We start from the raw sequence: 27,980 nt of genomic DNA, 5'->3' as shown, positions 1-27,980 counted from the left end.
AATAATAATAATGTATACAGAATAGCTATAGGAAACGATGACGTTGTTTACATTTAAACAAATACTTTAGATCGGTATCTTGGTCTTTGAGGATGACGAGAGTCTCTGACTGCCCGATGCCGTCATTGGACAGTTGCTTCCCAGCGGGGTGGGAGGACTCGGAGGAGGGCTTCCATGCTGTTCTGCCACTCTGGAAGTTTTGGGAGCTGGTAGAGTTGCACGTTTTTGCCACATTTCGTCAGTTCTTTCACACTTCAGCCCAGGGAAAGCTCTTGATTACAGAGAGCTGCATGGGCAAATATTTTGTTCAACTCGGAGCAGGAGGTGTCAGTGGAGCTTGGAAAAAAAGGTTGCCTGTTTTCCCTGGAAAACACTCAGTGATGCTTTCTTTAGCAAAATGGGAACAAGGAACATGGAAACAGTTACTGTGTTTCTTTTGAGTGTACTTCTCTGCTGGAGTCAAGGACTAAATCCCAGAGGTAGAAATGTTTGCGAATCTGGGTAAGATATCTTTCACACAATAAAATGTTTTTATATATATGACTTCACTTAGCAAAATCAACGGAATCTTTACAACAAAAAGTGACTATGTTTGTTAAATATCAATATTGGTGGTTTTTTGTATGTTTGCAAAACTATAACAAATACACACGGTATCTTTCTCCTTATCTTGTTGTGACTTCAGCAGTTGTCATGGTGTAAAGTTGAATGTGCTATTTTTGAATTGTAACTTTATATTACTTTGCTCCCTATCTGTGTAATAACACTGTAATTACTTAAATTACAACAATCTAGTAACTAAAATGTTGCTTCTCTCATAAGATCTGAAGGAAGTTTACAATGTTGCAGTGGTTGGGCTCAATTAGGCGAGGAATGCTTAACACGTGTGTACATTGAATCATTACACTCATTACACTTTCAAACGCTAACTTTATTACAGATAAAGTGTTTTCAAGTTTTTGATCCTTTCCGGCTTCGTCCCCACAGCACTCTGTGAGGGTAACTTCACTTGCAACGAGAACGAACTTTGTGTTCGCCCCAATGAATGTCGTTGTCGTCACGGTTACTTTGGTGCTACCTGTGATATGAGTAAGTATCTTTTGTTGTTGGTCTTATACATTTTCTTGTTGCCTATCCCCCCCGAAATATTAATATTAATACTGATGTATACAATTAACTTATGTTTTTGATATTAAATACAAGTTGGCTCAGTGTAAGTCATGTACAGACTTGAATAGAAAAGTGTCATATTTTAATTGACCCTTCCTTCTTCTTCCTACCTTGCTACAGAGTGCCCGTCCCAGTACTGGGGTCCTGACTGCAAGGGCAAATGCACCTGCCACCCCAACGGCCAATGCGACGATGTCACCGGGACCTGCACCTGCAAGCCCAACCGCTGGGGGCCAAACTGTGAGCATCCGTGCGGCTGTCAGAAAGGCTCGTGCCACCAAGACACGGGCGTGTGCAAGTGCTACCAGGGCTTCTGGGGCGACACGTGCTCCAACAAGTGCTACTGCAGCAGCCACTCTCACTGTGACCCCAACACGGGCCAGTGCCAGTGTTACCTGGGCTGGTACGGACAGCTGTGCAACGCTCAGTGTTCCTGCAACAGGTCTCCGTGTGAGCAGCTGACAGGCCGCTGCCAGTGTCGGGAGCGTCTTTGGGGAACCCACTGCGAGAACATGTGTCAGTGCATCCACGGGCGCTGTAACCAGGCCGACGGATCCTGCACCTGCAGGCCGGGCTTCAGGGGGAAGTTCTGCAAGGAACCGTGTCCCGCCGGGTTCTACGGGCAGAACTGCAGGAACCGGTAAGGCACACGTTCGCCGCCTCACACCCGGGGGCGCCCTCCGGTGTCGGCATGTGCGGTGATGTCACCGGTTAGCCGAGCAGGCAGATCTAATGTGGTTGCCATCCCTTTTGAGGTGTGACCCAGTTAGAAACAGTATATTCTTTCCCATGACCCAATAGGAAAGCGTAGCCAATGGTGTTGGTCAGCTAAAGCCAGTAGGCTTCTTTCCCATGACCCAACAAGAAAGCAAATCCAATGGTGTTGGTCACAGACTGGCCACCAGCTACAAAATAAAATAATCCTGACACATTGTGCTCGTTCGAGGTGTATCATTCAGGTCCCCGCCCAAATTCAAAATAAATGTATAACTGGGTATGTTAATTGTAATTCCTGAGTGTTTACACAGGTCAACTCTGATCATCATGAGCACTCCCTGTGTGAAACAAAACACTTTAAAATGTCCTGCGTTGTGACTGTGCTTGTCGCAGGTGTGGCCACTGTAAAGGGCAGCAGCCCTGCAAGGTGACAGAAGGGCGCTGTGTCACCTGCGAGCGAGGCTGGAACGGCACCAGGTGTGACCAGTTGTGTGCCCCCGGATTCTTTGGTGAGAACTGCCACGACATTTGCCCGCCGTGCAAAGACGGGCACTTCTGCAATCGCATTGACGGCAAATGCCCCCACTGTAACCTTGGGTTTATGGGAGACAGGTACTGAAACTAGATCCGGATTATAAATGTTAACTCCATTAAAATACATATTGAATTCGTATTCATTAATAAATATGTATTTGTCAAGCAGTTTTGTTAAACTTTTTTTGTGCCTTAAACTTTGCAAAGTACTGTTGTTTCATTATAAAAAGATGATATTCTGTGCTTAGGTGTCAATTCCTAAGTAAAAAATGTGTTCATTTTCATATTGACAGGTGTGAATTTAAGTGCCCAAATGGAACATATGGAGAAAATTGTGCCAATGAATGCAAGCTTTGCTTCAATGGGACTTGCCACTTTGCTACTGGAGAATGTCTTTGTGACTCTGGTTTCCACGGAACTCAGTGAGTAAAAAATATTCCTCATGTAACTGTGATAGTGAATAACAACCTGAAGTTATGAAGTTGGGATTTTATTTTTACACTATAGTTTAGACATACGATATTGAAATGTAAATGTAACATATACTGGAAGGTTTAAAACCAGTGATGAAAGTGACTATGATTTGGACTTTTTTTCTGTTGCGCGTATGTGATTTATCCTTTGTCTCTGAACAGTTGTAACATAAGCTGTGCACCTGGTCAATATGGCATCGACTGTTCCCAGACCTGTTCCTGTCATGACAACAACTGCCACCCCGTCTCTGGAGCGTGTAACCTACGTAAGAAACATCCATGTTCTCTTCTCAAACAGCTGATAACACGAAAGCAAACCCTGTCTCTATTAGTGAATCCTGCTACATGATAAATCGAAGGATTCCTTAAAACCAGACAACCATCAGATTACTTTTTAATGACATGTTTATGCTACAGTGCGCAGCTCACGGTAACAAGCGCCACGGACAGATTAACGTTTCGTCGCGTTGTTTTGATGTTTCAGAGCCAAACCAGAGAATGGGTGTAATGGCAGCGGGAGTACTGGTGTCTTCTCTGCTCCTCCTGCTCCTCTCTCTGCTCTGCTGCTGCTGTCTGTGCAGGCAGAAGAACAACGACGAGTAAGGCCCCTCCAGTCCAGAACATGCGTTGATCTGAAACAACGTGTCTTTCGATTTTGAAGCGCTGTAATTTTGTGTTTTTTTATGAGCCCATGACAGAGTCTGTGTAGTTATTCTGCACTTAAAGGATTTAATGTGTTTGTTCCACATTTCTGTGGAGAATTCACTGTTTGTTTTTTGTTGATTCCTTTCAGCCCAGAGAACAAGACTAATAGACAGCTCTGTGGAGGATTTACCAGAATAAGCTCCAAGCTGCCTCGAATTCCGCTGAGGAGACAGAAATTACCCAAAGTAGTTGGTAGGCATTGCCTGTACCAAACACTTACTTTTCCTCGTCTTGCCTGGCTGCTGGATGAACTACACAAATACTCTGTATATTACAATGACGTTTTATTATTTTAGAGGACACCTTTATCCAAAGTGACATAGAAATAGCTCATATAGCAAGCAGAGCAAATCAAAGTATCAGAAGCGCATTGCTTATTCATGTCTGGAATTAGTATCTGGAAATGAGCTCTTATGGGCTATTTTAATGTGCCTGATTGAGTATAAACAAACTTGTATAAAGGGGGACTTGATCTAAAGGACTTAAGGTCAGACTTGGACCTTTCCACCCATGCCAGGTAAACAGTCGGAGGTCAGGGTTGAGGATAAGAGTATCACTACCCCTCTGTCTTTAGTGGGTTTTGGGAGGAAGTGCCGTGGTGATGAGGTCAATGTGTGCATGTCTGTAGCTGCGCTCTGCCTCCACCCTCTACTCCCCCCCCCCTTCTCTTCCTCCGTTTCCCTTCATTCCAACAAGGGCCCCTCTGGACAGCCTGACAGGAAGTGGCAAAAATTATCCCAACCTGCAATTTCTCTCTACTGGAACTGGGGTAGTGGGTCTGCGGGGATGAAAGGGGGAGAAAGGGGGCAGGGTAGTCTGATGCTGCCTGTAAAATATACTCATTATACGTTGTACATGGACGTACTGATGAAATGTGCAGATATATTTCCAGATATGGCTATGCAGGAAAACCTAACTGTGTTGTTGTCTGATTTGTGATCCTTTTGAAGTGTCGCACCACGACCATGAAAACACGTTCAACTGCAGTTTCATCGAGCCCCCCTCAGCATTAGAGCAGCCCTCCCCTTCCTGGTCTTCCCGAGAGTCCTTCTCCTCTGAAGAGACCGCCGAGGACAGCCCTGTCTACTCCGTGCCCCAGGATGGTGGGTGACCAGTGCAGCCTTCTCTGTCTTCCTTTAAACTTTTACATTTAGTCATTTAGCAGATGCGACTTACAATAAGTACAGGGACATTCCCCCAAGGCAAGTAAGGTGAACTGCCTTGCCCAAGGACACAACGTAATTTTGCACAGCAGGGAATCAAACCGGCAACCTTCTGATTGATTTCCCAAGCAGTGCCATTCCAACAGGGAGAATCACTTTGTGATCCTAGAAACTTGTGAGACGGTAGACGTTTTGTCAAATCTTTGTTCCCTTGTAAAAGAACATTTTGTGTAGGCTGTCGACTGAGGTGGTCCTGGTAATTTTAACAAATCACCCAAATACATGACCTAATTTCAATCATATAATTTGTATTGTAAACAGATACAAAACATTCATATCCTGTCTGGGGCACGGCTCTAATCTTAGCTGAGATCCAGAAGAGGTGTTTACTTAAAGCTACAGCTTACTTAGATAAGCTTTTTTTAATCAAGCCATCTCATCCCATTAGAAGTCCAGTAACATGAGCCAGGAATAACAGGAAACTGATAGAAAACCCAAAGCCTTTGTCAAATCTTGACCTTTTCCTTTCAAACGTTACGTTTTAGCTGATGTCAGGATTGATTGGATGATTAGCCAAACTTGAGTCTTAAAAGAAGATCATGGCGATAGATAGGACGATATAGGGGCGTATCTTTGAAACAGACAAATCAACGTCCGTAACATTCTGTCCTGTCTTCTGTTCCATCCGTCCAGAGTCTGGCGAGGACAACAGAAGGAAAGAAGACATAAACAACACAACAGAGACAACGATACTTGCCGATGATGAGGACGTGGACGGCGTCTCCGAGGTGGAGACGTTGCCTGAGGACACGAGCGCGGCTGAGCAGGCCTCAGCAGCCAACAGCTGTGAGCCTCCAGGCCAGCCGTTTCCATGCCAGCCGTTTCCATGCCAGCCGTTTCCATGCCAGCCGTTCTCAGAGAGCGAGGGTTCCTGCAGTGGCTCCGAGTCTGCTGGTGTGGCCCTCAAAGGCCCCGCCCCTCAGCCGCCTCAGCAGATAAATAAGCCAAACGACAACAAAGGTGGGAGGAGCAAACCTAAAGAAAACAGGAAGTGTTCGTCGTCAGAGAGAGTCAAGCCGAGGCCGCCGGACCCTTCCACAAAGCCCAAAGTCTCCTGGATCCACGGAGCCGCTGGGGCCAATCCCAATCAATTAAGTCAGGAAGAAACCATCGTGGAGGACAGATCGAGATCGGGAAAGAAATCCAGCAAAAACAGGACCGTGAGCCCAGAGGAGGCTGCATGCATAGATAAGGCTAGTGTCTCTGGGGAGACGAAAACACAGAGAAACGGTTCAGGTCTGGTGCAGCTGGACCACATAAACGGAGCCGTACAGAGTGTCTTTAGGAAAATGAGCGGCTTCCGTGTCAGTAAGAAGACTCCAGAGCCCACCGAGTCTCCGCCAAAAAGTCCCAGTTCCTCCAACAACAGAGAAGTTAGTCAACCGCACATCAACCCGGAGGCTGCGTCTCTGTTAGCTGCTCAGCTGAAGGAGAAGACTCAGAGCCTGAGCAGAAGCGAAGACAAGACCAGCGAGGAGGGTAGTCTCTATAAGGGCCAGAGGAAGAAGCCCACACCGCCCCAAAAGACCTCTGCAAGCAGCCATCTTGGAGCTGGAAAGGCCCTGCTACCAACATCAACGTCCAGTGGCCTGCAGCGTTCTGCTTCAGAGTCGCCATCCAAAGAAGCCAAGACTCTGGAAAAACAAGATTCTGAGAGACCCGAGAAGGGAGACCTGGTGGTCAAGAAGACGCCCATTAAAAAGCCTCCGAGAAAGAAGGGCAAGGACGGAAACTCAGACCAGAAAACAAAGACTGAGCCTAAGGTGGCCGTGATGCCCCCACAGATTGTAAACTAACTTTTTTTGTATTTTCTTTTTTTTTTTGTAACAGTGTACTGGATACATTTGTTAAGTATTTTTTGGCAAATAAGACTAAGTGTTTTTGCCCTGGATTTATATTTTTTACAAAACTTTTTTTTCTCATACAATGCTTTATATTCAGTATTTTGTGTACTCTAATACTTAAATATTCATAATAAAACATACTATAAAGAATGCAAGAGATTATAGTACATTTTCATTTAATTTCAAACATTTATTTTATTAAAACACAATTAAGTTTCCTTTACTCTCAGGAGTACTCATACAAAAAAAATCTTATTTCAGAAATAAGGAACTTTTTCAAATACTGAAAGTGTTCATATTTATAAAGAGAAAACCTTTGAAGCCTATGTTGACACAATTAGATTGACTCGTAGCAACCAGAACTATGGAGCAACCAGAGGTCTGGTATGGAGACAAGGGGCCTGTTGATGGTGGAACAGTCTGGGGTCTGTGTCCAGCCCCGTGTGGCTGACATGTGTCCTGCTGGCGCTGCTTGAGCAGTTTTTTGGGGTAGGTGGCAGAGAAGCCGACAGATCGTATGGTGTTTAATCAGACCCAGATGCTGAGCTGGAGCCAGTTGTGCTGATTCGACGATTCTAACATCTTCAGACACGCTCACATCTGACACTGACACAAGCAAAGAACAGCGGAAAGAGTTTGTTAAAGATGTGGGGGTGGGTTTCCAACTATGATTAGTTTATGAGTAGCAGATGATTAGAAATGATACTTCAGCATGTACGGTCATCATGCTGGTTGGACTACTTCAGAGCAAGTAAATTAGTAGTGGTTGAGCGAAGTATAAAGGTAAGTTAGGGTTAACAACCATGCCTTTGGGATTTAGTAAGAGTGCGTGTGTGCAGCTCATTGAAAAAAAGATTGATTCAGATGCCATGTGGGAAAAGCCTGTGGTCTGGTGGTGAGAGGAGAACCAGAATGGCTTTTTGACTGCCAGTTTAAACATATCCCTGGAGCCTGGTCTGTGACTGCATGCCAGACCTTGAGGAACAACCACCAACTCAATCCTGTCCCAGAATCCTCCAGGGAGACAGTGGTTACCATAGTGACACCCAATGAAAGCATTGACATCTGGTAGCTATTACATAGCTTGGGAAAGAATAAAAAAATGGTGGAAAAAAAAACAACAACTGCAAAGGAAAGCTGAAAATCAAGTGGTGTATAGTTTGTAAACATCTTAATAAACGGGCTTGGAAACGTGTTGGACATTATTTAGTTTCATTCTCTTGAAATGCAGCAACACATATATGAATTTGAATAGAAAAAAGTTATGATTGTCAATTACAGTTGAGTTGTTTAATTTAAGAAAGTGTTTAAAAATGTACCGAAAGTGGGGTCTTTTAAGTTTTGGAACAAACTAATTTACTGGTCACTTGTATTATATTGTTCTGTTCCAATGTTTTCACTGCTCACAGAACACACAGCGCCATCTGCTGGACCTCACCCTCCACGCATCCATGAAGCTGCATGATCGAAGGTCAAATGGGGTGAGAAATGCCAGGAGTTCTAAAGATCTACATTAACCTTTATGATTTCCAGTACCAGTCAAAAGTTTGGACACATTTTTGACTAGTACTGTGTATCAGGAAATAGTCCATTTGGAATCCACCTCCAAATTGTTGACTAATAAAGCCCTTTCAAATGTGAGTGATGTGCATTCTAGAGACTATGCAAATATTCATTTCATTTGAACACAGAGCAACCCCAATTTGATATTAATAACAGAAGCTAAAATATTTCTATCCATTTGAACTGGATTGTGTAAATTAGAATTTTAGTATACCATTTACATACTTATTATTATTTTTGCATAGTATAAAGGTACTGGAGAAGTGGCTATTGTAGGCCCTTTATTGATCCCACAGTAGTGGAAGGTGATGGTGCACAGTAACGGTTGTGTCTGTACTATGAGAAAGACATGGTTTTTCAATGTCACCATATTAACAGAACCATTATTTTTACAGAACACACCAAACCTACTAATATTATAAGGTTTATCTGGAATTTATTGACAGAGGTAATTTAAAAGTACATTTACAGGTTAAGAGGATGAGGAGTCAGGAGAGCAATGGCAGGGGAGAGGACAAATGAACAGGAATCTCTCTTCCACGATGATCTGATCAGTCTTTTAACCCCAACAGGATTTCTGATAGACAAGACTTCAGCCGGACATTCAAAACAATGTCGAAGTGACGATTCTGGAAGATAGACTCGGGAGGAATGGGATGTTGAAACGGTAGCGTTAGCCTCCTTCCCGCCGCATCATTGGGCTGCATTCTATTCGTCTTCCTTCTCATAGTTGTGCTTGATGTGGGTCCAGAGTTTCTAAACACACAGTTAAAAACAACACGGAAGTTAATAATATTGACTGTCATTGAACATTTAGCTAGTAAACCAATAAGCTAATGAAAGAGTTTAGAATTCCAGGATTAGACCATACAACAACCCAGCTATAGACTTGTTTTCTGTCAAACAAACAAGATGGTTAGGAATGTTAGTTACATTTAAACAGGAATACTGGGCCAAAAGCTGTGAGCTAGTAGGAGCCGGTTACAGTATGTTGCGCGGTGTCCTCCGTTAGCTTCCTGCTAACATAATGGCTAGCTAAGGTCAACGAGTCTGTTAGGAATAGCGGTGACAACACTTACCCCCCGATTCAGTTGATCGAATATAGCGTCTCCTCCTTGGTCGAACATTCGCTCAAATAGTACCGCTGCGACCATAATGGTAACGGTAAAGGTAGATGTTTTTTTGAAGAGCAAGTGGTAGACACCTTTTACTAGCGACATGGTGGATGCTGGATGGGTGGCGGAGAAATGCAGTTTCCGGATATGATGACACCTTAAAACGTACTGGTAACGTCACAACCGTACCGGGTGGTAACGAGGACCCTACAAACCAGAACATATAGGATGTGTAATATTGCGCTTATATAAGGTAAATACACGTACAAATTCATAATGTATTGCTATTGTTACAGCATGAAATTGTTTTAGTTGTCAACGGAGTCAATAATCAAATAGCAAAGCTTAATATAAATGTACAAACTCATTACTTTGTTTGTTAGCCAACGTAGTGCTAGCTTTCAATGTAAGGTACGCTACTATGCTGTAGGGCTTTTGAACAAATGTTTTCCGTTTCCTACATTTTGCTGACGGCCATTCGCTTCTATGGCCGTCAGCTATTCCCACATTTTGAGCAAAAACTAGGGTAATTTACTGTATGCGATGCCTTTACAGAATCTGGGAGCAGCATTTCATCATGGGGAAGCGGTATTATTGTGACTATTGCGACAGGTCCTTTCAGGACAACATGCACAATAGAAAAAAACACTTGAATGGAGTTCAGCACCACAGATCAAAAAAAGCGTGGTTCGACCATTTCAGAGGCAAGTTATTTACTCCATAGAGGGTGTATTATTTTCTTGCAAGATCATTTTAATAGTTTTAAATTGTAACCTGAGGTAGAACAAGTGTGTGCCTAAATAAAGTTTTTTCTTTTCTTACTTTGCTGCATTCCTGCTTATACCTGGTGGGAGTTGTAAACCTTGACATTCTTTCTCGTCCAACAGACACTGCAGCCCTTCTGTATGATGAACAAGCTAAGAAGCCTTGCCGGAAGTTTCTCCAGACAGGTACGACCAACACGAGGACCAGATGAAGGTCCCTGAAGTTTGAAAAACATACCAATGTTAATCAATAACCTTACTTTCCTTACTTTAACCCTTTCCTTGTGCGTCAGGGAACTGTGGCTTTGGCCCCAGCTGCCGGTTCTCTCACATGTCAGAGAGGGATATGGAGAACCTGAAAAGACACATCGAAGGTGAGTTGCATCCACAAGATGGTGCTATCTGCCTTGTCCAAAATTGTTTGCGGAGCACGCAACATGACTCCACATCCCGTGTAGGCAGTTAAAAGTATTTTCGTAGAAATCCAGACGTATCGGTTTATTTGTGTTGACTTCAATCATGCTTATCTTTCTGTGTCTGTTCAACAAATCGATCCGCTTCCCATGGGAGTTGCTGTGGGGACAACATTGGCTAGATTAGTTTCATATAACAAGGTATGGGTTCTGTCTTACATTTACATTTAGTCATTTAGCTCTTATCCAGCGTGACTTACAGTAAGTACAGGAACATTCTCCCCCAGGAAAGTAGGGTGAAGTGCCTTACCCAAGGACACATCGTCATTTTGCAAGGCCAGTAATCGAACCGGCAACCTTCAGATTAATACATTTACATTTAGTCATTTTTAGCAGACGCTCTTATCCAGAGCGACTTACAGTAAGTACAGGGACATTCCCCCCGAGGCAAGTAGGGTGAAGTGCCTTGCCCAAGGACACAACGTCATTTGGCTTGGCGGGGAATCGATCCGGCAACCTTCTGATTACTAGTCCGACTCCCTCACCGCTCAGCCATCTGATCCCCTGTCTTCCAGAGGAAAGACATCACAGGGAATCCCCCGGAGACAGATCGCTCCCTGAGCGCAGCGTAGAGGACTGGCTCACCAGGAGGGAGAAGAAGAGAGCTGCCCTGAGCAGCGGAGGGTACGAGGCTACCAGCGCTAACTCGCACACACTGTGTCATTAGATGGCCACCCATTGAATTTCTCTCCCTAGTGCTAAAGTGAAACTCCCGCCCCTGCAGGGTTTTGAAAGAGGAGGAGGAGGAGGACCACGAAGAGGGTCAAGCTGCGGATGACATCCCCACACAGTTTCTCTCCATCCCTGACCTGCCTCCTTCCCTCCACCCCCCTCCCCGTGGTGGGTGGAAAGTCCATCTGAACAGTGAGTGGGGTTAATGACGGGTCATTGTCTGGGCCTTACTGTCCCGAGGCAGTATGTCATCCACATTAGAACTCAAGTTGCCAGTCACTGGAGTCTGCAAACTTTTACGTGGATTGGGAACATCTCTTTGTGTTGTTTAATGTTGATCATTTTGTAATAAATTTACGTTTTTTTACTCACTTTTTAACGTGTGCAATCTTACTGTGTAATTAGATAGATAAATCAGAAATGCTTGCATTTTAATGTCGATTAAGAATCAACATTAAACTACTAGATACTCACGGGGCTAATGGACTTCTGTTACTGCCGTCAAGGGATGTCCTAAAGAGCCATGTGTCACTCTTGGGATGGTCCCATTCTGCTGTCAGCCTCCTCTGCCAGGGAAGCAGATAGCAATCAGGAACACCGTATCCTGACAGAACTTGCCATTTGTTCAAGATTGGTTCCCTGAGGAGGATGCCAGGATGATAATGACATCCTTCAGTGATGTAAAAGGACTCTCTCTGCCTTGAGGAATAATATGGCCAGGCTTACGGTGTTGCAACGTGGGAACTGTGATGAAACATGCAAGGGCTTTGTGTATAGAGTTGGGTAATATCAAATCATGCTCAGTGATTCCCATGTGTGATTTATTACTCCAATATCCATCAGGGAACTCCAATCTCTTCGCTCACCAAAAATTAATATTTAAAACGAGGAGATTTATAGTAAAGTAAATGTCAAGACTACTTGAATCTACAGCTGTCTCTACCTAAAGTTGCTGTCACCCGCCCTACCTTTCACGCTGTTGGTATTCAGCAGGAGCAGTTCGGTGTTTAATTGCACATACTCACTTTGCCCTTTCTATCTGCTCCTTTTCACCATCACCACTGCTCTGTAAGACCTTCACCTCTACCAGTGAGGTGAAGCTGAGCAGGCTGTGCTGAATACTGAAATCAAACTTTGAAGCACGATAAATTAACATAAATATATATATATATATATCGAGAGAGAGATGGGGTGGATGGGCCAATCGATCGATAGATTAAACACATAGTCAAGATGAATAGATAGATATTCTGTCTAAGGAAACTGCATGAATAATTGTAGCTTTGTTTTGCATGTATAAGTTGTTCTGGAGGTGTTATATCCAGGGACAGCCATGTCTGGGAGAGGTACCAGTTGTTATGGCGCCGTGGTCGTAAAGAAACCGTCAGTGTCATTCATTAGTGTTTCTCTTTATGTGGCACCTAACAGTGATGGTGGCGGTCTGCTTGTAGACTGGTGAATACCAGCTTGGCCTAGTGTAATTTCATGTATTGTTGTATCTGTCATCACTAAAAAGTTTCCTCATTGCTCATTCAGCTGAAGTCTTCTTAATAGATGGCATATACATGTCAACATAGTCTCCCACTGTACGGTCACCACGGGAATATAGATAATTATTTTAGTTGAGGCAGTATGAAATTGTTTTTAATGTGTTTTTATGAGAATGTAGGCAGACTCAGCCACGTGTTAATTTAGAGTTGCATTTGCATTAGCATTTACATTTTAGTCATTTGGCACATACTTTTATGCAGAGCATACAGGATACGCTGTCATGACACACATTATTAGTAATGTTGTTGGGGTTTTTTTTTACCAATGATTAGTAGTACTACACTTAAGCTGGAGCAGCACTATATATTACATATGCCAACTAGGCTACAACTGTAATGTTATTGAAATATATAAGTCGATAATTATGGTAATGATAGGCAGGAAAGATACAGTGGTGAATGATATTGTATTTCTGGCATAATTAAGTAATATCTGCACCATGCTGTGTTATGTACACCTATTATGAGAATGCAGTCCAAAATGCCTGAATGAATCATTACTGAAACGAGGCACATCTCCCCTCTCCCTGACATGGAAGCCAAAAGTCTTAACATTTAATTAAGAGACAAGATAGGTTTTGCATTGGCTTAGGGGAAATTAGGCTTTGGCCTGACCCCAGTTGCTCTTCTGCTCTCAGTAATGCAGTACCTGTAGGGTGGGTTCCCATATCCAATCCGGTAAAAAGTAAAAAACTCTACCTAGTTCCGAGCAAAGCTCAGGGGAGAATGATGTTGTGTAAACGAACATTTGAGGCGTGAAGTGTGGAGTTTAAATCTCATTCCACAAAAATATGCTAATCATATTTTGGGGGGCGGTACAGATTGTTTGTTTGTCTGGAGTGCTGCCTGGATTTACTCATTATAAGATTTATTTTTAGCTTCCTAGTGGTTCTACACTATCATTTATTTAGAGTGCTTCCTTTAGTACAGATGATGTATTTTCCTGTCGTCAAATAATTAATACATAGTTAAGAAATGCTAAATATGTATGGAGAAAGAATAACGTTATAGATTGCCATTCCTCACTTTTAATTAGTTTCAGCTTATCAGCAGTACTGAATCATAAAACAAACCTCATATTCCTCTTTCAGATCTCAAAATCATAAATTTCAGTTTCCTGTATTCTTCTGCTCCACTATTAGCACTGGAAATAAAACTACGCACCAGGATCAACTGTCACACCATCATCCTCCCACATCACAACGATGTTTGATAAAAGTAACATCAAGTTGGACTCCAACTTCCACGGTAGTCACATGAACCCCTGATGACTCCTCCTCTCTGGTTGTCGTCCTTACAAACCCGATAGAGCTTTGAGGGATGGTGGGCTATCAACGACATGAAAGTCCTGTCTACCCACAGGCTCTCCAGACCCCCACTGCAGATAGGCTGCTAGACCCTGAGACTGGGGCACTCGACCCCAGGGGGGAGAGCTCTCCCCAGACCGAATCCAGGCGCTGTCATCGTGAGGAGGACACGCCCGTGTGTGGAACTAAACTCACTAAATTCAGAGTGCCTATTTGTCAGAGCTTCCCCGGTCGCCAGCTTGTCAAGGTTTTACACCGTCGAAACCAGAGCGTCTGTCATGCAAAGCAGCATAGATATGGCACACCCCTGTGGTAGGAGCTTAGAAGAAGGAAAAAAATGAGATAGAAATATCAAGTAACAGGTTGTACATTTTTCATGTGTGGGTGTACCGTCAGCTTATTCGCATCTAACCCCAGAAGAATCAACTCCCAGATTTAGTGACATCTGAAATTTCCTGAAGAATTGCAACAATGAGCAGACATTATAATCTCTGCTTGAGGGGTTGATAAAATTAGCCGCAAATGTCTTTGAAAAAGGGCAGTTTTCCATGCCAGTTCTTAGCACTGACATTCAATCTGCTTTCACGCAAAGCAGCACCAGCTGAGGCAGCCCCACGTTGAAATTGTAACTGGGCTGCTTTCTAACATCTGGAGGCGACATTGAGGATGTGGATCCTCTAATGATGTCTGCTCGGTGGACCCCCTGCCTGCCAGGTGACGAGGATGCGTGTCCCGCGAGTCCAGGGAGGGGATCACCATCTGGGCCCCGGCTGACTGGCTCCTCCCAAGGTTTCTTTTCATTTTTCTACGCATAGAATTTCCCTGGGAGTTTCTCCTCGTCTTCCTCGAGGGTATCTGTGATCTGTAGATCCATGGGTATCTGTGGAGCCCTGACGATGATTATATAACTGGCTGTTCAACCGAAGTTTGGATTTTGAGTTCCTGCAAGCCATTGGTGATTTTAGAACCTTTAAATTTAATGTCAGCACCCCTGAAAATAATAATAATACATAATATATATATATACATTATTGTTTATTATCATTTGACGCTGGTACTTCATGAAGAAAGGAACATCCTTAGTTTATTCATTCATTCAATATTTTGCATAATAATACATAAATGTATTAATTGTTATCCAATTTAATTAAGGATTTATAGCAAGGGGGTTTAGCACTTTTGCAAAGAACTGTATTCATGTCACATTCTCATTGGGGGCTGTGCACCCCTAAAGGTCTGATCCTAGAGTCGCCCCTGGTGCAAGAGTCTGAGACGTCCGTCAGCCTTCAGACTGGCAGCAGAGGGGTTCTACCAGGAAAAACAAAACCAGATGTGATCAAGACGCTTGTGTTTCATTTAACTGTGGTTAGCGGGCCCGGGATTTCTCTGACGCAAGCCGTTTGAGACGGCGGCCGTCACCGGAACGTGGTCACGGATCACACCGGAGCAACTGACCTTTTGATCACAGATAGAAATTATGACATGTTTGCTTGCAATGGCTATCACATAACTAACCCTTTATCCTAATACTGATTACTTTGTACAATCCCAATCAGTGGACTGAACTTCAAACCGGAGTTAGAGAATATGTGATGTGTTTACCAGGCCAGTGAATTATGTACTCATACCCCCTAAAATATACTAATACACCACATTAGATTCATGGATGAAATGACCATTACCATATTCTGTCAGCTAGTCTTCATGTTACGTTGAGACAGTTACACTTTTGTGGTCTATTCCGAGAACAAAATGGTCCTCTTGAAGCCAATGTGTCTGTGAAAAACTACACATGACAAAAGGTTTAAATCTTATGTGTTTAATTTACTGCATGCTTCCAGATACCACACACATACAGGTTTCATATTAGATGCTATTATATACTGTAGATATTAATATACTGTATGTGTGCAAATACAGCACATATTAATGACATAATCTCATTGGATGTTCAACTGTAACTGTAGGGGAATTGAAACACGTTGTTGTATGCTCCATGTACATTAACATTTAGTCATTTAGCAGACGCTCTTATCCAGAGCGACTTACAAAGTACAGGGACATTCCCCCCGAAGCAAGTAGGGTGAAGTGCCTTGCCCAAGGACACAACGTCATTTTGGCACGGCGGGGAGTCGATCCTGCAACCTTCTGATTACTAGCCCGACTCCCTCACCGCTCAGCCATCTGACTCCCGTACGAAGAAGATAGGAAGTGCAAAACGTTTAGAATGTTTGTGTTTCTGTTCACTTTGCTTGCAGGTATAGCATCATTATTTACATTACAATACTTCAGACAAAAATACATTTGGTGGCTTTGAGGTTCGTTATTCCCAAGAGTTGTCCGCAGGAGAATTCTGAAATCATTGGTAAGTGCATTTTTCAAACTCTACTAAGCTTGAAATAGTTACTTGAGACAACTTATCAGAGCTGCACAAAGCTTGACTCAAGGTAAGTCACAGTACTATGAGTTATAAAACAAAAGAGAAATCTCAATTTTGGCAAATCGTAAACAACAGTAGAACAACCATATTACCTCAATGCCACTGAAACATACGATACGCTGTATAATTGCTTAAACGTCTATAAAGCATTGCCTATTTTTCAATACACTAGCTATTTGCATTAATGCAATCTATGGACCTATGTTGTATGGTCAAAGGAAATAAGTCAAAGAGCAACTGGTTGTCCTTCTTGTGAAGACTATTGCAAGCTCTATTTCTTTGTAATATAATAATATATCTTTCATGATACATATTCTTGATAACATTTGATAAAAAATAGCAAGAAAAAAAATAAAATTTCAATTTAACTTCAAGGGTTTTCTGTTACAGATTTATTTTCAAGAGTCAGTGCTTTCTTTACTAATGTTTGTCATAAAAGTAACTGTAACAGAAAACCCTTGAAGTTAAATTTAAGTCCATGGCCTTAAAACACATTAATTGTGTGACATATCCTCTATTTCCAGTTAACCTGGAATTATACATTATAACCCTGATTTACAAAATATTCAATGTTTTGCATTCTTAATAGAATCATAGATATAAGGTGTCCTTCCTCTCAATAAGAAAATAGACCAAATTAAACAATAGTGGAAATATGTTGTTTTGGTGTTCTACATAAATGTCAAAAAACAAAACAACATTGATATGTTTGTGTCCATCACAGAATACTGCAAGACATGTAGAGCTTTTGGAATTGTCTCTACATTTACATAGTACTGATATTTACAAAAGGAGTTAATGTACTAAGTACTTTTTTTTCTATAATAATCATATCATTTGCATAATTATTTGGATAGATACATCAAACTTTTGACATTTGACACCACAAAGATTAAGAATACACATTTATCTTGAACATATTTACATGACACTGTACCGTGTGTGATTACTGGGACAACGTGGTGGGACAGGAAACACCAATTACCTAATTATTACTGTCTGTCAACGTCATCATGGATATTACAGTATTTTGCTGTTTTACGTCAGTGGCTCACGACTGTATCATTGGTGGTGGCAATGTTGTAGGTGATGAGGTCACAGGGGCTACCCCTGCAGCTAGCTCAGACACACCCCATCTAAAACTGTTATGCAAAGATAGTGCAAATTATAAGCCTCCACACATTGCGAGCGTAACTCCTGTTACAACAGGAAGTTACAGGTTATTCACTGTTGACTCCCTGCTCCGACTATTTAATACATACTGGGGGGTATTCTAGAAAGCAGGTTATGTGACACATCCAGGTAAGTTAACTCCCCAGCTGACACCCAGCATTGTAGCAACATTGCCAGTAGATTGCTGCCACATTTTGAATCAGTTGGTGGGTTAACTTACCCGGTTGTGTTGCATAACCTGCTTTCGGGAATACCCCCCTGGTCTCTGAACATCAGAGAGAACATAGTTACCAGTTATCATGACACAGATCACACAGGTTCACTCCGAGAAATGCTTCCACAATCCTGTCTTATTATTGAGCTCTAAATCCATGAGTGTTTAAGTTGTTGACTGATATTCTTACCAGCCCTTTAAGCAACAATGTATTTTACATCTGTATTTTACTTTTGTATTTATTTATTTTTTACAGATTTTACGCTCCTGTTTTTGACAGTTGTTATAAGAGAAAGCTAAAATGGATTTCAGACCAGATTTTTTCAGATTCAAATTTGGTGATGGGGTTACAGCTCTTTTTCTTCCCTCTAACCTACTAAGTTGAATGTCAAAAACAAACAACAACAACAACAAAAGAAAACATTTGTTTGAGAAGATGATGGAGCTCCTGTGTTTACTTCATTCCTCTCCTGAGCATCTGATTGGCTGCGATGAGCATCACGCTGATGATGAAAGCAATGGCGAAGGCACAAATCAGGCTTTTCCGCACGCACGTATGCTTCACCTGTTGTGTTGGGCTTGCTGCGTGAGTATGTGTGGGGGGGAGGGTTTGGGTTGAGGGGAGGGAGAAAGAGAGAGAGAAAGAAAGCATGAGGGAGGAAGTGATAAAAATAAAAATAATGAATGTCTACGTTGCTTTGCTAAATGAATTTACCACAGTGTCAATGTTAAAATGCATGCAGTACATCAACAAATAACATCTTAGGGATCAAATCTATGGATAGATAACGCTGAGGTCATACTGTCGATGTCCACTTGGCACTCTGGGCTGTCCATGTGGCTCTCCTCGGTCATAATGATGTTCTCGATGTCTTTCATGGTGAGGTGGTCACAGAACGTGTCGTACAACAGACTCTTTAACTCGTCCACGGTCAGCTTCTGCATGTCACACTGAGGGAGGACAGGAGAAACAGTCCTGCTGACTACAGTACTGACTACAGTACTGACTACAGCACTGACTACAGGACTTACTGCAGTACTGACTGCAGAACTGACTGCAGTACTGACTATAGTACTGACTGCAATACTGTCTAGTACTGACTGCAGTACTGACTATAGTACTGACTGCAGTACTGACTGCAGCACCGACAGCAGTACTGACTACAGTACTGACCGCAGTACTGGCTATAGTACTGACTGCAGTACTGACCCCAGTACTGACCGCAGTACTGACTATAGTACTGACCGCAGTACTGATCGCAGTACTGACTATAGTACTGACTGCAGTACTGACTACAGTACTATGAGATAATGTCACACTTTGGCAAGGCAGGAGAGCAAGAATTAGCAGTGAGATCTGGGGCATGGGAACCAGTGTTGTCATTGTACTATGCTATAGTACTTCATACTACTGTACTGTATAAAACACAGTCCTTTAACTACTTTATAGGCTACTTTATACGACTGTACTGCAGTACTATAGTACTTTATACTACAGTACTGTTTAGAACACTGTCTTTAATGCAACTGTATAGAGCACACTACTTTATAATATAATATTATGCTGGGGTAACAGAGGAGAACATGACAATGAGGTGTTGCTCATGTTGTCAAGTCAGGATGATAAACTCAACATATCACGATGATAATATGTTACATGTGTCAAATTTGAAGTTAGTTGTGGTTTATAAACTATTTGATATGACTTTGTAGAGTACTTTGTTCTACAGTTCTGTATAGGATAAAGTGCTTCATACTGCTGCACAGATTACACACTATGCTGAAATATTTTATTAATAGTATACTATTATTAATATACAATATTAACTATAAATAAATGGTATGCTATAACATTATATTTATAATAAAGCATAACTAGTATAGAAACACCCGTTGTCATGCCAATGTCTTGCACTCTGTGTTGTCTTTGATTCATCACTGAAATCGGTGACCATCGGGCTGTAAACAATGAACTCATAAAAAGGTTTTGTTGATTGAGTGAACATTGCACTAGGACCGCCTTTGATTAAGAAATAGAATCGATTTCAAAAACCTCAGAGGAAAACCTGCTCAGCCAATTAGAACTGTTAATCACTCTGGAATTACTCTCATATTTTAATGACCACAATATTTAACTCCTATCATGTTTTCATGGGCATTTTAATTAAAATGGTTTATTATCACCAAATAGTTTCAAAGCCCTCAGGAAAATCATTTCACAAAATTGTAATTAACCCTGATAAAAAGTCGGGACTTTACAGAAAAGAGAACACTGATAACTTCTTTGTATACCTTCCAGAACACAGAGTCAAAATCTGCTCCGTGGAACTTATCGGGCATTCCAGCTGCAGATAGTTTTGGCCCCAGGAGGGTCACAAACTCCTCAAAGTCAACCTGGCCATCGCCTGCAAAGACAAGTGTGTAGGCATGAACACATAACAGATACAAACGGTACACACACATTACATGAAAGTACACACACAGTACAGTGCAGTACATTAAAATATAATGTAACAAAACCAATACACAGCAAATGAACGAAAAAATAAATGCAATCCACTGCAACAATACACATACACAGGAAAGAAACATCCAATAAATGTAAATCCACTGTGACAATACACGGTAAGTAAACGTACTATCAGTAATCAAAGTGACTTGTGGCATCCTGTGCTGTGTGCTGATTTACATTTATTCATTTAGCAGACGTTTTTATCCAAAGCGACTTCCAAGAGAGAGCTTTACAAAAGAGCATAGGTCACTGATCAAAACAACAAGATAGCCCCAAACATTGCGGGTAGCCAAAACATGAATCATACATTGTGAAAAACCTAAAAACTGCCAAAGGGATTAACCATAAGAGCATGTAGCATTGGGGTCAGATGGCTGAGCGGTTAGGTAAATTAATTAGGTCCCTGCACCTACTGTAAGTCGCTCTGGATAAGAGCGTCTGCTAAATGACTAAATGTAAATGTAGTTAAACAAGTTACAATTACACAACATGAACCTCAAAAAGTGAAAGAGTGTACCTGTAGAAAAGCAAGCAACAGTAAAACATTTCACAGCGAGTACAACAATTTTAAATCAGTTCACGTAGTGTCTGTGTGTAGATGAGCGACTGGGAGATACTTGCCGTCCATGTCCAGCCTCTGGATGATGACCTCTAGCTCCACCTCATTGGGCATGTACCCCAGAGAGCGCATAGCCATACCCAGCTCCTGCTTGGAGATGAAGCCGTTCCCATCGCGGTCGAACACCTTAAACGCCTCCCGTATCTCTGCGGGTCGGATGGAAGGGCGGAGGAGAAGAGAAAGGAAGTGACATAGGGATTGGGCTAGGTTCGGTATGTTATTGATTGTAGGGATGAGGGGAGGGGGATGAGGGATGAGAGAGTGTCACGTGAACAGGGTTGATGAAATGTTTCATGGCCCGACAGCTATTCTTGTAAAACGAAACGACACCCAAGAGTCATTAAAAAAGGTATATCGTTTTTTTTTTCAAAACCCCTTTTGATGACATCATATAGAAGTTTCTTTACATCTTTGCCATGTTGCTTACATGATCGAGCCCATTTTTTATTCTACCCTTATATGCACTGGGTATAAGACTGGAAATCTGAAAGCTATTTACCAAACTAAACGTTGGCCCAATAGACGCTAATAGACACTGTGGGCTATAACACCAATCAATGCTACAAACCAATGCTAACCACTGCTATTCTAATCCACATTTAGCATCTGATACTCTGGGAGCAGCCTGTCGCTAAATCTTAACAAGGCTCTGGGGCTTACACACTGCTAACTAAAAAGTGGAGCAGCATGTGTTTCAAGGAATTACTTATTTTCTTTAGTCCCTGGTGGTAATGGGTTTTGCACAAGAACTGAACGAATCCCCTTGAATGAATGGATGACTCCATGCCTATAGGGGCATTTGTTTAGTGAGCTAAAACGATTCCCGAGTGACTCATCTATGCCATGTGAATCCTTGTAATTATAATGATCAGAAAGCAAGCTGAATGCAGCACAAAGTGTCTGCAGGACTCTCGGGGGAAGACCCAGCTACTCATGACAGAGGCCCAGAGCATTAAACAATGTCTTGAGCGTGCAGCAGATCAAAGCAGAAATTCGCTTCAGCTAAACAGACAACAATAGAATGTTTGTTGAGAATCCATTCTAGAACACGGATCCATTCTACAACCCGGATTCTTTTCTCTTTTTTTGGGACTTCATCAGCCTCCAGCATGAGGCAGGTTTGTTTGTTTTCACCTTTTGTCTACCATGCTTCATCTATGCAGAGCTTTGATCCCCACCTCTCTCTCTCTCCCCTCCTCTCTCTCTCTCTCTCTCTCTCTCTCTCTCTCTCTCTCTCTCTCTCTCTCTCTCTCTCCCCTCCTCTCTCTTTCTCTCTCTCTCTCTCCCCTTTCTCTCTCTTTCCTCCTCCATCCTCTCTCTGTCCCTTTCTCATTCAAATTCTCTACCTCTCTTGCTAAAAACATTGCACAATGCTGTTAGAAACAGTACCCAATACTGCTAAAAACACTTCCCAAGACTACTAAAAACACAACCCAACACTGCTAGAAACACTGCACAAAAGAGTTTAAAACAGCCATTACTGTAAAAACAAATGTTCCATTTCTCTCAGACCAGTAGGTGCTATTTTTTTTATAACAAGCTCATACTTTCCACTTAGAGCTGGTACAGTATTATGCCATTCAACAAAACGAACCCTGTCAGACAGATACTAGTGACAGAACATTAATTCAGCACCAGTGATATATACTTTCATCCACTGACAAGCTGTCCTGTTTTCAGTCTTAAAGTGGAACCCCTCATAGGGTTCAATAGCCCATCATCCATTCTAGCCTTCAGTGTCTCTTCAAGGTCAGTCCAGAAGGTTTAAAAAAAAAAAAAATTATATAGTTATGTTGTTGCTGTAGACATTTGATTTTAAATCCATGCTCTAGTGCTTGGACAATTGAATACTACAAAGACATTCTTTCCAACTGCCGAAGTCAATTTACTTCAGAGTAATTGTGCAACACCAGATCTTTGACCACAGTAGAAATTGCATGTCAGCTATCATTGTTAGTGCTCAAGATAAATGTCTGATCTATCCAAGGCCATTTACCAGTCTTAAGGAGCAACACTACTTCGGAAAATGTATCAAACTACAATCGAAACCCATTACAAAAAAAAACTACTGCAAGTCCAAATCCATTTCAAACATTCAGCTGCTTGCATAAATTAAACAACCTTCACGTTAACAACTTTGGTAACGCTTTAACTATAGTTTAATTTCCAGGTAAAGTGAGTTCTGTTCAGGCCGAATAGAAGACAGCTACACAGGGGATCGCACTGTCATCCCTGAGGTAACGGGAACTTCTGAACCTTTGTCCTCCTGTGTCCTAGTCCTGCTGTTAACTGGAGAACGATGGATTCCTACGCTCAGGACTTTGTACTCCCTGCTCGCCCGTTAGGATCAACATCAAGGTGAGACACTTCAACGAATGTGACACCCATGAACCTTAGCTCATTTTGCGATTGTATATTACTCATGGACACTGACATATGTGCTCATTTGGCTAACTTACTTTAACATTTAGTAGACGCGCTTATCCAGAGCGACTTACAGTAAGTATAGGGAGATTCCCCCAAAGGCAAGTAGGGTGAAGTCCCTTGCCCAAGGACACAACGTCATTTGGCACAGCCCGGAATCGAACCAGCAACCTTCTAATTACTAGCCCGATTCCCTGACCGCTCAGCCACCTGACTCCCGCAATAACTGATATTACTTATAGCTAATTAGCTTATTAAGTATTTGATGTTATGTTGCTATAGGTAGTGAAATATGAACTTCTGCATTGTGACAACGTTGTTGTCTCATCCTTCATGTGATTGATCCTAGCTCGTCTGGGCCATTGGCAAGATAATACTGCTGTGTTTTGGGAAGTGAAACACTCCAGGCTTTACCAACAAGAATTATTCAGCTTGACTGACAGGTATTCTGTGTATTTACTGGTTCCCAGGTAGTAAATGATCTCCCTCCAGGAATGACCTTGTTTTGCTTGATAGCTTTGCTCTTAGTGTTTTGGGTCTTAAATCCCCTTGAAGATAATAAGTAGATATTTTACTTCCTTTTGATGGGTTAGGGTTAGGAGAATTGCTGCACTATAGGCAGGTATATTTGGTTCAGTAGAGGAGGTCCTGTAACTAACTTTGTGAATGCCCAGCTTCTCTTAAGTCACAGTTATGTGGGTTTTTGAAGATGAGAGGTATGATTTATCACTGTTAGCAAACCCTCGGTGGAGCTCATTTAAACTGCCTGGGTCTCCAGAGGGAATTCACTGATTACCATTCTGTAAAAATCTAAGCTTATCTGTAATACTACTCTCCCACTTTGGAATAAATCTACCTTCTGCCTAGGCTTTCAGTTAGGCGACAGAGGAACTGAATAGTTGACATTCATCAGACTCTTAAGCATTTTTCTTTTGTTTAAATACAATTTACAGTGGCATTGTGAAACTTTCCCCATGTAATTATGTTATGTTATTTTCTACTGTAAACAAAAAATGTATGTAAAAAATGTACATACATACACAAATGTTTTGTGTATGTATGTACATCTGCCAGTTAGATCAAAAGGATAAATCAATATTGTTTTTATTCAGACGCCTCCATCCTTCAGCTTCCAGAAAGAAAGACTGGTGCATGATTATACGTCTTCATTCGTCTCTGTGTGAACAGCATTGTGTAACATCCCTCTGTTTGTGACAAAGACAGCTTTGCATGCTAAATGAAAGCAGATCTGCGGCCCACTACTACATCAGGTGTCTGGGGGATCCTTCTACACACTGGGATCTATAAATACCATTCTCTGAGAGAGACAGAGAGAGAGAGAGACAGAGAGAGAGAGAGAGAGAGAGAGAGAGAGAGAGAGAGAGAGAGAGAGAGAGAGAGAGAGAGAGAGAGAGAAAGACAGAGAGAGCGAGAGAGAGAGAGAGAGAGAGAGAGAGAGAGAGAGAGAGAGAGAGAGAGAGAGAGAGAGAGAAAGACAGAGAGAGAGAGAGAGAGAGAGAGAGAGAGAGAGAGAGAGAGAGAGAAAGAGAGAGAGAGAGACCATTCACACTCTGGCACCGAGCAACAGGAAGAACATTACACTGAAAAACCAGGAAGTTTATGTTGAACTACAGTCTTATCTATCTCAGCAGACATGCCTTTCTCTTGTCCAAGGATATGAAGCACTTAGCTGCGACATTTTGGCCATTATGCAATAGCAGGGGATGCTTGAGGTATTTGAGAAACACATCTGAAACATTCTGAAATATAACAGAGGTCCGTAAAAGCCAATCCGGCCATTTTGTTGAATTTAACTTCCTGAAATCCAGTGAAAAGGTTTTGGCCATTGGTGTTTGGGTTTTGCTGACACATTTTTTTTTAAAGAGAAAGCCATACCACACGTAGTTTTGTAATTTGTTATATGTCTGTATAACTTACAATTTTAGAGGGTGTTCACTTTTGTGACATTGTTAGAAAGCCTAGGATGTCTTCTCAATTGGACAAGAGAAACAATCAAACACAAAGGGCAGTATGAGTTCCTAACTTCCAAAACCAAAGTTCCTAGACCAAAACCAATATCCACTATAGCCGACATAAATAAGTTCCTGTGCCACAGGAGAACATGTCCTCCACCCAGCAGTCTAGCCAGCCTCCTCTCCATGTGTTAAGGACTGTGTGGCAAAGCTACGGTCGGGACAGTGCCGTTGGCCTGGCAGTCTCTCCATCAGCAACACATGGAGCCTCAGCAGCCTCTGTTTTGATCTCATTCTTTGAATTAAGTTCACTCTTAGCCGAGTTTTTAATGAGATCTGTTTCCCCCTATGGGAGTTTGTAATGACAAATGAATCGCTCAAAGCAATAAATATTTTGGGGAGGTGAGACAGCTTGGCAGGAAGTGGGCCTGGTCATCAGGAAATGGGGCCTGGACATCCCGCAAACAGCTGAAGGCAAAAATTTATTTTCATCATCGACATGAAAGGATGTCGGGTTTGATTGTCCTCTTCTTCTTAGGCCCCAGAAACATGAGCTGTGCCATTATTTTGATCTGACCAGTGACTCCTTTTCATCTAGTCTTTTTTTCTTCTTCTAGTGTTAAGTAAAAAATCTCAAATGGAGATTAATGTTTGAATGCATGAGTGTGAATAGAGATGTGTGTCTTGGTATGTTGCCAATTCACTTTTCAGACAGGTGTAGTAATGGTCTCTGGCATGGTTCCCCTGGGCAGTGAGTGGAGCTTAATGATGTGATGCTGTATCCATCAATCTCAACTCAGTAAGAGTTGGTTACAATGAGGAAAAAGCTATTTTGCTTCTACATTTCATTGTCATTTATTGATACACTGTACTGGGCAGTCCTACAGTAAACACCTAGTTATGTTTTAGCTCATAGCTTTTTTATAATTTCAATGACTGCTGCTTTTACAAATAAAGCTTTTTATGGTATATTATTATTTGGATCCTTTAACCTCCTGGTGTCTTGGGCTATCAATCAGGAATAAACTTAGCAAGAAAAAAAAACAGCAAAAGGCAAATTCATGAATATAGTCCCACTTAATTGGCTTCTGTGAGTCATTCCTTTCAAGAGGCAAGGCAACCTGTCTCAGTGACATGCTGTGAACCCGGTGCGTGTACAAGATCGGAAATAGAACATTTCCTGACATTATATAAACAAGGAATTATATAATAAACTAATAAGGAATTATTCAAAATGACTATGTTATCTAAAATAGTCAATTCTATTTTAGCTGTCAAACCAACAGCCAACAACCTACTACAATTGGTCCCATCAATGTATGACAGATACTGCATGTCATTAAATATGTCAAGGAACCTGTTTAAACATTGGAGTGATTTTTGGAATTCTCTTCCAGAGAGCAGATGGTTTATTTGTACATATCCCCATTTATAAATCGGTTACACATGTTGGGTTGCAACAGATAAAAGCAGGGCAAGTGAGTATGTTTCATACTGAACTGGAATTGGTAGGCATTATATTTGTCCTTTTCAGGCCGACATCTATTGAGGCGATGGGGCGCTATCCAAGGTCCTGAACTCATGGTGGCAGTAAATTAATGATGTCAAAGCTCAACTTTCACCTAAATGCACATGCAAATGGTATTCGTTTGAAACAATAAACTAGTAATGATCTCACCTTCCACCTCATCCTCAGGCAAGGTAACGGGTGTTCGATACGATAGGATATCCGGAATTGTGCAAAGTCCCTTGTACATGAACCTGGTGGTTACAGCACGCACTGGCATTTCTGCGAGGGAAAACCAACACCTGTTTGGCAATCGTCATATAGCTCCCCGTGGTTTTTGATGGAAACTTCACTCGGTAGGCTGTCCACTTTTCGAAGAGAAAAAAGTCCACAGAAACTAAATATTTAAGTGCTCTTGGTTGTTTTGCGTTCTTCTAGTTCATTCAGAAACCCAACGACAGAATCGTGTAACGTCGAGCTCGGTGACAAAGTGTAAGCTGTCCTCCTCTGGTTTCAATGCACACAAGCTACATCCCAAGTGCAAAAATAGTCAAGACAAATAGACTACAGTCTACAGTTTGTGCAGGCTGCACAAACGGAACGCATTGTCTTATCTGAAACAATAATCATCATAAACTGGTGACACACTCCTTCAAGCCATAAACTCACTCTATTGAGACCTCACCAGAAAATACCTCTACGAGACACTAGCATATCCGTGAAGGAAGCGTTTGAGGATTCTAAAAATGCATTAAAAACTGAAACCCGAGTCTGCACCGAGGGCTTCTCTGTCAAAGTTGTCACTAATTTTCAAGAATGCGCATTTCAAAGGACCAAAATGTTAAGTTGGATCCTACAGGTTCAGGTTTATGGGTTAAATAATTTAAAAGAGTCATGTCTATCTCACATTTCTTTCACATTTTTGTTTTTGCGTCTTGCTTAGCCTACTCAAAACCAGTTAAATGATCTTGCAGAAATAGCAAACGGTTGTTTTATAGGTTGCCTGTT

General features: G+C 41.9%; 4 protein-coding genes across 4 annotated transcripts; 2 read left to right on the top strand and 2 right to left on the bottom strand.

Annotated features, from left to right (window-relative positions):
* Positions 1–115: 115 nt before the first annotated feature.
* scarf2 (scavenger receptor class F, member 2) lies at positions 116–6,823 on the top strand. The gene is made up of 11 exons (XM_047045403.1): positions 116–501; positions 823–884; positions 988–1,089; positions 1,291–1,810; positions 2,281–2,499; positions 2,715–2,843; positions 3,057–3,160; positions 3,379–3,493; positions 3,688–3,791; positions 4,550–4,702; positions 5,456–6,823. Exons 1-11 carry the CDS (start codon positions 398–400, stop codon positions 6,616–6,618), a joined length of 2,775 nt encoding a protein of 924 aa, XP_046901359.1. The 5' UTR covers positions 116–397; the 3' UTR covers positions 6,619–6,823.
* Positions 6,824–8,648: 1,825 nt separating this feature from the next.
* LOC124484791 (cytochrome b-c1 complex subunit 9) lies at positions 8,649–9,507 on the bottom strand. The gene is made up of 2 exons (XM_047045885.1): positions 9,309–9,507; positions 8,649–8,985 (listed from the first exon to the last, which is right to left on the bottom strand). The coding sequence occupies exons 1-2, from the start codon at positions 9,447–9,449 to the stop codon at positions 8,938–8,940; spliced, it is 189 nt and encodes a 62-aa protein (XP_046901841.1). The 5' UTR covers positions 9,450–9,507; the 3' UTR covers positions 8,649–8,937.
* On the top strand, positions 9,498–11,624 carry zmat5 (zinc finger, matrin-type 5). Its single transcript, XM_047045008.1, has 6 exons — positions 9,498–9,597; positions 9,900–10,048; positions 10,232–10,294; positions 10,402–10,482; positions 11,097–11,205; positions 11,306–11,624. The coding sequence occupies exons 2-6, from the start codon at positions 9,922–9,924 to the stop codon at positions 11,457–11,459; spliced, it is 534 nt and encodes a 177-aa protein (XP_046900964.1). The 5' UTR covers positions 9,498–9,597; positions 9,900–9,921; the 3' UTR covers positions 11,460–11,624.
* A 6,358-nt stretch (positions 11,625–17,982) lies between these two features.
* cabp7b (calcium binding protein 7b) lies at positions 17,983–27,707 on the bottom strand. The gene is made up of 5 exons (XM_047045482.1): positions 27,144–27,707; positions 21,071–21,214; positions 20,230–20,342; positions 18,741–18,888; positions 17,983–18,519 (listed from the first exon to the last, which is right to left on the bottom strand). The coding sequence occupies exons 1-5, from the start codon at positions 27,250–27,252 to the stop codon at positions 18,392–18,394; spliced, it is 642 nt and encodes a 213-aa protein (XP_046901438.1). The 5' UTR covers positions 27,253–27,707; the 3' UTR covers positions 17,983–18,391.
* Positions 27,708–27,980: the final 273 nt, after the last annotated feature.

This window comes from Hypomesus transpacificus, chromosome 22 (genome assembly GCF_021917145.1).
Source record: "Hypomesus transpacificus isolate Combined female chromosome 22, fHypTra1, whole genome shotgun sequence".
Lineage (NCBI taxonomy): Eukaryota > Metazoa > Chordata > Actinopteri > Osmeriformes > Osmeridae > Hypomesus > Hypomesus transpacificus.
Note: the sequence above shows the minus strand (reverse complement) of the source record. Positions and strands in the feature narration are given on the sequence as shown.

What these genes read in the sequence shown, in the direction of transcription:
- zmat5 (XM_047045008.1), top strand. Translation starts at nt 9,922, where the DNA reads ATGGGGAAGCGGTATTATTGTGACTATTGCGACAGGTCCTTTCAGGAC. An exon ending in GTGGTTCGACCATTTCAGAG is followed by an intron (nt 10,049 to 10,231) that starts GCAAGTTATTTA and finishes CTCGTCCAACAG; the next exon opens with ACACTGCAGCCCTTCTGTAT. An exon ending in CCGGAAGTTTCTCCAGACAG is followed by an intron (nt 10,295 to 10,401) that starts GTACGACCAACA and finishes CTTGTGCGTCAG; the next exon opens with GGAACTGTGGCTTTGGCCCC.
- cabp7b (XM_047045482.1), bottom strand. Translation starts at nt 27,252, where the DNA reads ATGCCAGTGCGTGCTGTAACCACCAGGTTCATGTACAAGGGACTTTGC. An exon ending in GCCTGAGGATGAGGTGGAAG is followed by an intron (nt 21,215 to 27,143) that starts GTGAGATCATTA and finishes TCCGACCCGCAG; the next exon opens with AGATACGGGAGGCGTTTAAG. An exon ending in GTGCCAAGTGGACATCGACA is followed by an intron (nt 18,520 to 18,740) that starts GTATGACCTCAG and finishes ATACTCACGCAG; the next exon opens with CAAGCCCAACACAACAGGTG.
- LOC124484791 (XM_047045885.1), bottom strand. Translation starts at nt 9,449, where the DNA reads ATGTCGCTAGTAAAAGGTGTCTACCACTTGCTCTTCAAAAAAACATCT. An exon ending in TCGATCAACTGAATCGGGGG is followed by an intron (nt 8,986 to 9,308) that starts GTAAGTGTTGTC and finishes CTGTGTGTTTAG; the next exon opens with AAACTCTGGACCCACATCAA.
- scarf2 (XM_047045403.1), top strand. Translation starts at nt 398, where the DNA reads ATGGGAACAAGGAACATGGAAACAGTTACTGTGTTTCTTTTGAGTGTA. An exon ending in TGGTGCTACCTGTGATATGA is followed by an intron (nt 1,090 to 1,290) that starts GTAAGTATCTTT and finishes ACCTTGCTACAG; the next exon opens with AGTGCCCGTCCCAGTACTGG. An exon ending in CTACTCCGTGCCCCAGGATG is followed by an intron (nt 4,703 to 5,455) that starts GTGGGTGACCAG and finishes CCATCCGTCCAG; the next exon opens with AGTCTGGCGAGGACAACAGA.